Genomic DNA, 9,905 nt, shown 5'->3' with positions numbered 1-9,905 from the left:
CTGAAATTGCGCTGAGAATTGGTGAAAGACTTCACCGCCCTCTGCTGAAAATGGATAGGCAGATCCAGCATCATTTGTGAGCAGAAAAATTAGTCTTGTGCTGGAATAAATACAACGACGCTGTGTCCTCGTGAGCTCCCAAGGCAAAGGAAATACAGTGAAATTGTGGGTCTGCTTTGTGTGTTATAAATGCAATTCTATAAAAATATAATGTAAACCTCCTTCTAAGAAATACACATTAGTCTTTAAACACAGAATTGCATTTCAAGATTACATGGGAAACCGTTTAATTTTCTTGATTTAATTTTCAGAACGCTTTGATCATGTGGCAGCAGTTAGGCAACTACTTTCTTGTTCTGTCTTTTAAGTCTACATTAAAAGATAAAGTTTTATTATTGTCAGTCTCCAGGAGAAGAGTAATGATTTTTACAATGAGAAGAATGTCATTTTCATGTGAAGTCACGCTAGCTTCCTTAGCACAAGTGAGTTAATATAAACCAGACATTTAGAAGACAAAGAAATGACACCCACCTCCGTCCCTGGAAGCTGGAGAAGCATCTTAGATACTCTTTACTGTATCTGTAATTGACGTGAAAACATTTTATTTCTTGCCTGCTCTGAAAAGAAAATATAGTTGTCAAAGATAATTATTTCTAACTTGTATTTAAGTCTGGTTTGTGATATCACCTAGAAATGTCTTGTTTAAGAACGCTGTGCACTAAGCAGTCAAGAGCGAAGTCAAGCCTCAGGTCTTTGCAGTTGCTGTGTGTGTTTATGTACACACACGGGTGGCTGTGCCTCATCTCAGCGAACCCGTCCAGTTTTGTGATTGCGAAATGAGCTTTATTTGAATTATGGAATCTTGAGATACGAAGTTCCATTCAATAACCCAAATCAAATCCCCAGAGGTACAGATGGTTGGCTGGAGTACGTGTAGTGTTTTAACAATTTATTGAAAATGTACTAGGTCTTCTAATTGCCGATTAATACATACATACCTAGATATACGTCTGTAGATCTATATGCGCTCAGTTCTTTGGCTGGTTTTTGCTCCAAATTAAACATTTGCTTTGCGGGCATAATTTTTTTTCCTTGGATGTCATCTGTAGGATGCACATTTTGATATATACGGACCTGAATGTTAAATATGTGTTTTTTAAAATGTTCTTAAAGTACCGCTGGGGTACAGAATTACAATGAAGGACGAGACAGGAATTCAGAGTGGTTTTTGATAAGAAGAAATCCCTGTCAGGAATGGAGTTATCCCTCAGGAATGTTATAGGTAAAGTTTATTCTGCCTTAAGGCCTGGTGATGGACTACATGACCTTTCAAAATCTCCTCAAGCCCTATTTTATAATTCTGTGATCAATTAATTTTGGCATTTGACAGCTGCTCTACATACATTGTAGGTAATTCTACTGCCTTTAATACTTTTAATTATTTAATTTACATATTTTGCACATGGAACACTTTCTATTTCGAATGTATTCTTATTTATTAGAAGATGGTAATAGTCAAGGACAGGGGTCTCCCTGACAATTTATCAAACCTGTATTCTCTCCAGCCTAAAACATACTACGGTGCTGAATTTCTGGGGTGTTACAGGGTATAAATTACTACTCTTTAACATAAAGATGTCTTAAGATTTATATGCCATTGATCCAATGATACTCGCATTAGAGGTAATAACTAGGAGATAATTCACTTCATTTGGAAAATTAAATCCTGATTCTTGAAGTAATTTCAGTAACATTCAGTCTGAAATCAGATTACTCTTTATAGCAAGCTGAAGTCATGGCAAGGTGTTCTTCAGCTTGCAAGTGTTATTTAGTCTCACAAATAGGTAATCTTGTTAAAATATTGTCAGGTAAATCAAAATTGATTTGTGCATATTAAACCCAGTGAATGCTAATCAAGTATAGGGTTAGGAAGCATTAGTAGCAATTTTAAATCTCTGATAGTTTCCTGTTACTCTCGGATGGAGTGACTCACTGGACTTGTGGAAACATTTTAAAGCCTGAATTTTCTTCCAAGACTGGATACAAATGCACTACAGACTAAAGCATCTTCTATTTTCCAAAACCTGACCGTGTAGATCACTGTTCGTTAAACCTCGTATGCAATGAATTGGTTTCCAAACCACGCATGGGCTTTGTGTTATTTGTAACTGTCTTGCCATTTTCTATGAATAATGGTTAAAGAGGGGTTTAAGATTGTGACATAGTCTCTGTATATACAAACACCATCCTTTTAAAAGATCATTATTCCATGGTGTATTGGTGGAAATCCTTGTAGAACTTGTTTGTTGCATTCGAAAGAAAATTCGGTGTAATTGTGGATTTGTTAGAAGATATGGTGAATTATTTTTGGTAATTGTATGATTATCAATATGGGTTATTGATAGATGAACTGATGAGAACAAAACCTTCCTTTGCACAGAGCCACCAGGAGCTTTGCTCTCTGCTCACACCCTTTAAAACTTACAACATCTTATTTTCTTTCAACAGAAAGCTTTTCTTTACAGACTACGGGAATGCTGCCAAGGTTGAGAGATGTGACATGGATGGAATGAACAGGACGTGGATAGTAGACTCCAAAATTGAACAGCCAACAGCTCTTGCACTAGACCTCATCAATAAATATGTGTACTGGGTTGACATATATCTGGATAGCGTGGAAGTTGTTGACTATCAAGGGAGAAAGAGGCAGACAATAATTAAAGGCAGACAAGTAGGTATTTGCAAATTAGTAAGAAGTAATTATATCAATAAATGAACGTACATGATGCTAACAGCTACAGTAATTCTGTATGTTTTCTCTGTTTAGTTCAAATGCTTTAGACATTAAATGATCCATCTCCATGTTTTGTTTTATTTGCAATTTCTCCCATTTTGCAACTTACAGATAAGCTTCCGTGCAGTGTCTCGTTAACAATTGTAAGACAATTGTAAAACACTTCAGGAGGGAAAATATGGGGCAATGGAAAGATAATAAGGGATAATTAATGACAAGAAGATGTCCTTGTCAATTCAGGAAGAAGAGACTAACAGGCACAAGAATGTGAAAGAAACAGAATAGCAAAAGCTATTGACCTGTTCAGAGCAATCTGGATGGCCTAAATCATATTTTGTTGGTGGCAGTGACACTTGTCCCAGGTGATCCAGGGGTTTGGAGTCATAGGTACAAATGCTGAAATTGTATGAGTCTTCAAGCAGGAGTGTATCAACCCATGCTCACTGCTTCAGCTTGGAGATGAGGGTAGCAGTCAAAGACAGGCTTTCCTTGCAGTTGAGAAGTGTAGGGAAACCGGGGGAAAATTTTAACTGTTCCTGGATTGCACTCCATAGCTGATATGGGCACCGTGTTTACATCTGCTTCTGCTTATGGTTAAACAGAGTGTGGAAAACTGTGCAGACAGAATAAGTATTTTACCTGTCCTGCTGTCGTGTTTCGTTTGCTTCCAAATAATCGCTGTTTACTATGAGATGGCTGGTTAGCATAACCACCGTTTAAATGGCAGGAAATGTGGAGAAAGAGCAGTGTATGTCACCCGGCTAAATAGCAAACATCTTCCTCTTTTCATTAAACTACTTTCAGTATTTAGCAAGTTGTCTGGAATAACAGGTCTTGTAAACTCTTTGTTTCAGGCAACTTTCTTGGAACAGGTATTTTAGAATCAAGAGAATTCTTCATTAAGTTCAGAGGGATTATTTCTTCCCTAATCTAGCTAAGAAAGGAGGCTGGCTGGCTGTTTCAGTAGGGCGAGGGGAATTAAGAAGTTTGGCCTCGCAGGTGGTCACTGCTGTCACAATAGGAGAAGCATTGGTTGTCTTTCCGTTCAAATTCACTTTCCAAACGATTCGGGCTCTTATAGTTGGTAGCCTGGTGGGTGGCTTTCAAAGGACTATTCTTTGTAGCAAGCAACATTTCCATTCATGCATAAGATAGTTGGAAAGCTTCGAGATATTAAAAAACCCAAATGCATAAAATAAATACAAATAATTAAGTCAGTATAAAATGCATTGTAAAAAAAGTCACATATTTTTAGTAGTGTAAATATAGAAAAGCTCTTCTGGGAGCTAAATAATAAAGCTTTAAACTGAGTGCAGATGGAAATAGGGAAGAAGGGATTGTAGTGCAGAGAATTCGACAGTTTGGTACAGATGCATCATTATTTTCAAGGCCGTTTTCCATCTCTACTACAATTGGATTGAATTTCTGTTGGGTCTTGATCTAACACTTCCGTTTGTGTGGTGGTTTTTTGGTTTGTTTTTTTTATTTTGCTAAGGGCAGAATGCAGTGGCAAGATTTAGCCAACTGGGGGTAATGTCCAGAAAGGACTGAAATATTTGACACACAACAGGGTTTTTTTTTTATTTGTTTGTTTTGATGATGCGTGTCTGAATTTGTGAATAAATGAGCTAACTAAATACTTTGCGGTGAACAATTTATTGATTAAACTAATAAGATATTCAGCCCATGAATATCTGAACATCTGCCAACAAATTCTTTTTAATTTGTTCAGCTTTCAGAATTGCCAATGAGAAATTTTACGTTTTCTACATCTATAAATCAAGCACAACTGCTAGACCACGAAACCCTTCACATTGGTGCTGCCATTGGCTAGCGAAAGTTCCGTAGTTTTTAATCTGTGTAGCCAGAACATCAGAGATTAATACGGTTTTAGAACTCATTTTATGAGAAACAAAAGTCCAATGTGACTACAACCCTATTCAAAGAAACCAGCACAACAGGAATACAAGTATACCTAAGGGAATTTGTTCGTTTATTCGTTTATTTACTTAATAAAATATTCAGTGGCTATATCTTGCACTATTTGCCTCGCTTTGATTTTAACATAACAAATACATCAATTCAACATAAACTGTTTTAAGAATCTATGTTTACTCTATGAAATTAACTAATATTAACTAGCGTATCTTTATTATTAGTTAATATCAATACTAAAATAAGCTGTTGCATTTAAAGCAGGCAGGCATTTCTGATTTAAAAGACAGAAACGTGGAAATTCAGAGGCTAAATTGATTTGGATTGCTGAGTATTTTGAATTTGCTGCCTTTCTTATACAAAGTCTTTCTAATTACAAACCTCACACTACAAGCATGTGAACTATACTTGTAGTGTAGTTAGTGTTTATTATTTACAAATATTTATCAACATACTCAAAAAACCCTTTTGTACAGCGTAGCATGTGATGTGATTCACAGGAATGTTTGATGTTTACAAATCACAGATATGCCTTAAAAATTCAGCAGAATTAATGATTTTTTTTTTCTTCTTCTTCTTTTCCAGATTAGGCATCTCTGTGGTTTGGTAGTATTTGAAAACTATTTATATACAGTTAATTCAGATAACTTCAACATTTTACGAATAAACAGATATAATGGCACTGATGTTCAGTCTCTTGCTAGACTTGACAATGCTAAAGAGATCCATGTATACCAGAAAAGAACTCAGACAGCAGGTAAGATCGAAATTCCTCTTCCTAGGAAATGTAAAACCAGATATTAGGTGGATGCATGTTTAAAAAGGTTCTTCCAGAAAAATATATCAGAAGACGCAGAGAAAATTTGTCACTGTGGCAAAGTCCTCCGTTGCTTCTTCATCTGCCAAGTTTCTGCGTGCTTTGCTGCCAGTTTTCCTGCTTCTAGAAGCTTCTGAACAGTGAGATGTCCAATAGCATCCCCACACCGGGGGCTCAGACTTCAGGGATTCCTGTTTTCTCTGGGTCTGCTTTTCAGACAGACTACAAACCTCAAGAGAGGTCAACCCCATCTTTGGGGCTGCCCGAGGAGCATGGAGATGCAGGCAGCTGCCCTGCCCGACTGCCAGCCCAGCAACTGGGGAGGCAGGAAATGGCTGTGACTCTTTTCCTTGGTTTGTATAAATACCATCTCTGCCTTCTGTGCAAGAAATCTTCATTTTAACCTAGAATGAAAAACTCTTAACCTCAGAATCTTGGGGAAAACAGCTGTTCCTGAGGTCCGTGTGTGACTCTAATGGTAGCTCTGATTACGTAGTTCCTGCATTCAGAACAGCAGCGTGATTCATGGGAACTCTGTGCAAAGACAGCAAGATCCCGAATGTTTAGGGTCGTGCTTGACGAGAACTTGGTTGTATGACCGATAGCAATAGATCGTTGCCGTGACTGCTTGGGCAGAAAGCTAATGCATCGATTCGGGTGATCAGCATCAGCATTACTAAACAGACTGATTCTAGAGAAGTTTCTCGAGTGGCAACAAACTCCACACTGATGTGAGCCAGGTGAAATAATTTTCACCCTATAGTGGAGGGCATTGATTTGCAGACAGCAGTGTCTGAAGGAGGCTGCAAAATCTTTCCTTGCTATAGACGCGCCTCTTGTACCCCTGAGGGAGTCGGGGAGGTTGAGTAGAGGAGAGACCTGAGCACAGTGTAATCTTTTATTACATCCTGTGATTACTCTGTTCCTCTTGCCCTTTGTTCACTCTGCTACTTCTTTTGTTTCGAATGGACATGTTTGTTTGCTTGTCAGGGTTCGCTGTAACTGCTGCCTCAGCATGGTAGAGTTTCTATATACCTTTAACAATATCAACCTGAAAACACTTGATTACTTTTAAAAAAAAAAAAAAAGCAGCTCAAAGGGCTTGAGGGAAAGAAGAAAGAAGAGAAAAGAACTTATTGAGCTCAAAATATAGCTGCCCCGTTGTAAGCTACTTAGTACGTGTAGGGTAGCAGGGTAGGTTTTGTTTTTTCATCAGATTAACCTTGAGGGTTTTAAAAAAAAAAGTTGTATTAGTCTGCTAATTTAGAACCATACATTTGAAAATACGAACTCAGGAGAAGGGTGTTCTTTGGCTTCTGCAGCTGGATTTCTGTCCCAACTGTACAAATATGGAAAAACGCTACAAGGCTCGCTCTGTTCTGTAGCTTCTGCCCCAGAAAGGTGCTGTCTAAGGGAGCTGAACTGTGTTGGCGTGGGGTTCACTTCTGTTCTCAAAAAATCCCCAACCAACCAAATGAACGAAAGCAACAAATAAAAAGGAAAAAAGTGTCAGCTGCCCCAAGGGAGAGCAGCCTGGCAAATGACGTGCAGAAGCTTACTCAAAAAGAGCCGATCGCACGCAATGATGGGAGCGGTTTGATAGCCACGGTACGACCTTTGGATTCCTTGTCTGTTTTGGATATCATCCTCAAACAGCACCTTCCTTTATAGTTATATTCTGTGCAAGATGTGATGTGACACAAATTCTCTTTTTTTTTTTTTCCCCCGTCTAAACTTTCTACATGCTGATGTATGTAATTATGTTGCTCTAAATGGATTTGAATCGTGCTGGTTTTCGCTCGCCGCAGTCAGAAGCCACGCATGTGAAGTGGACCCATATGGAATGCCAGGGGGCTGTTCGCACATCTGTCTGCTCAGCAGCAACTACAAAGCACGGACCTGTCGCTGCAGGACTGGCTTCATCTTGGGGAATGATGGCAGGTCATGCAAAAGTACGTTATTTCATTGCAGGAGTCTGCTAGCCGCTAATGTTCTGGGGTATAATTCTGTGTGTTGTTTAACGTGCGTATCAGTAACAACAGAAACTGCATGGGCTCCTTTGGTCAAGTTGTTTTGCATCATGTACCTAAAAATTTGTTTGTACTCCTTTCATTCCCTTAAAATGATTTGATTTGGTGTAGTTCATAGAAGTGCCAAATTAAACCTGGAATTTAAAGAATTAAAAAAAAAATTAATTCTAAAAATCACCACAAATTTTAAGTTAATCAGACTTTTTCTTTATATACGATCTATTCTCACAGTGCACAGGTACTGAAATGCTGTTGTACTAGTGGTGTTAGTTCGTCACATCCAATTTCTACCCATACAACCCACTCGTAACTCAGCAGCAGACCATTCACGTGAATAAGTCCAGCAAGGTTTTTCTCATAATACTTTGTGAAAGCAGGTTGGCTTTGTATAACTATGGTTGTGCCTAACATAAGGGATGTGCAATCTGTTCATCACCTCCAACCAACAGGACAGTCCTGAAAGTTTTGGGGAACATCTGTTTTAGTCTGGTTTCTTGATCAAATGGCATGGATCTAGTTCAGATGAAAGACGTGCGGTTAGATACTTTGGATGCTGGCAGGTGGAAATATTTGCCCTCAATAAAACCTTTCACTTTTTACTACTGATTCTGACAAAAAAGCCCTCAGAGGCATTAGGAAAAGAGAATTTTAAGAGGTATATTATAGCACTAAGAATCTAAGGATATTTATAAGTATCTTTAAGGAAAGAAAATGATCTGGAGTAAATAACCTTCTTGATTAAAAATCTCCTCAGAAGTAGGAAATTCTGGTATCTACATCTTGTTTCTCAGTATGAAAGAACAGTGGGTGTTGATTTATTGTATTCCTTCCCATTTGAAAAAAATTTATTGTAATCTTTTGTTTGCTTGTTCCTGAGAAACCTCAGTTGGGAAAAAAAAAAAAAGGTGGTTTGTATTTGCTGGAGTTTATGGTCTTGTTAGATTTAATGATTTCTTTAGTCATGGTCTACGCTGCCCTGATAGATCCTAACGAATTGTAAAATTAAATGTCTACAAGGCTGTATTTGTCCATTTCACAGTAGATGCCAGGTTATTCTGGGATCTAGCATTACTTTTCAGTGTGAAATTTTATTGGAAAAAAAGTCAGATGTAAGCAGCTCACTGAAGTAATTTCTATTCTAATTAGGGTAATATAATTAGCTAGAATTCTTCGGTTTAGATACCTTTGGAATATATGAAAGTTTATATTTAGGTGTTGTATGATGCTCCTGCTCCCCCAGTAATTTTACCAGTTGATTACGCAGTGACATTATGCACCGTAAAGCAAGATTAGGCAGCATCAGTTGTTGATGTTTGTAATCTCTCTTTTGCAGGACCAAAGAACGAGTTGTTTCTTTTTTATGGGAAGGGACGCCCAGGAATAATACGGGGAATGGACCTGAATACCAAAGTATCTGATGAATACATGATCCCGATAGAAAACCTAGTCAATCCTCGTGCGCTGGACTTCCATGCTGAAACCAATTACATTTACTTTGCTGATACTACTAGTTTCCTAATTGGACGACAGAAAATTGACGGCACAGAGCGAGAAACGATCCTCAAAGATGGTAGGCGATGCTAACTGATAGTGACGTTCAGGGGATCTCACTAGGGAGGAGCTGAACTGAAATTTACAGATAATATAAAGCTTTATTTAAATCTCTCAGGAAAACAGACCCAAACTAGACCTTGAGCTGAGTTGGAGATACTTATAGTTTTTTTACAACTTCCTGTTTTCCTGTTTATTTTTTTTTCCCTGAATGCATAAATGTAAAGTTTGGTTAAGTTGTTCTGTTGCTAATTCTTACTTTGCCCGTCTCAAGTTCTGCCTCTCAGTCAGTCCTACACTTTCGCTGTATTCTTTCGGTAGTTAGATACCACGGATCCATAATGCAGTTCTTTGTCGTTATTTGCTGAGCCATCCCTTCTCCTTGTGGACTTTCTGATACTCCTTCAATCCAACCTGCATCACAGTGTGGGTTCTGGAGCTTATTATTCAAGTAGTTTGACAGACTGAGACTTCCTGTAGCGCTTGCAAACTCCTGAAGAAAAAAAACATTGTTTTTCCTGCTGTGTTTTCCATTGTATATGGGAAGCAACAGGAAGACCTAAACATGTTTTAGAACCTTAATTAAGATGTTTCTACCACTTATTATAGCAATGAGAGACAATACCAGCAGTTCTCTAGTTCCCACCTCTCTCGCCAAAACTGACAGAATGTTCCTGGTCTAGAATCGTATCTTGTCGTACTAAATATTGTTTCAGTGATAAAACCTCCAGTTTGCCAACCTGTATTTCTTTTTCGTTTATGGAGGCTTTTCATGAAT

At 38.1% G+C, this 9,905-nt stretch overlaps 1 protein-coding gene across 1 annotated transcript in view; it reads left to right on the top strand.

Moving 5' to 3' along the window:
• LOC104488955 (low-density lipoprotein receptor-related protein 1B-like) overlaps positions 1–9,905 on the top strand; it is a gene marked incomplete at both ends in the record, with an annotated part of 87,071 nt that overhangs the window by 63,981 nt on the left and 13,185 nt on the right. The window contains 4 exons of the mRNA XM_010131063.1: positions 2,509–2,731; positions 5,315–5,486; positions 7,355–7,498; positions 8,910–9,146. Of these exons, the coding sequence (XP_010129365.1) occupies positions 2,509–2,731; positions 5,315–5,486; positions 7,355–7,498; positions 8,910–9,146 (776 nt within the window). The remainder of the gene's footprint in view (positions 1–2,508; positions 2,732–5,314; positions 5,487–7,354; positions 7,499–8,909; positions 9,147–9,905) is intronic.

Source organism: Buceros rhinoceros, unplaced genomic scaffold (assembly GCF_000710305.1).
Source record: "Buceros rhinoceros silvestris isolate BGI_N320 unplaced genomic scaffold, ASM71030v1 scaffold10672, whole genome shotgun sequence".
Lineage (NCBI taxonomy): Eukaryota > Metazoa > Chordata > Aves > Bucerotiformes > Bucerotidae > Buceros > Buceros rhinoceros.
Note: the sequence above shows the minus strand (reverse complement) of the source record. Positions and strands in the feature narration are given on the sequence as shown.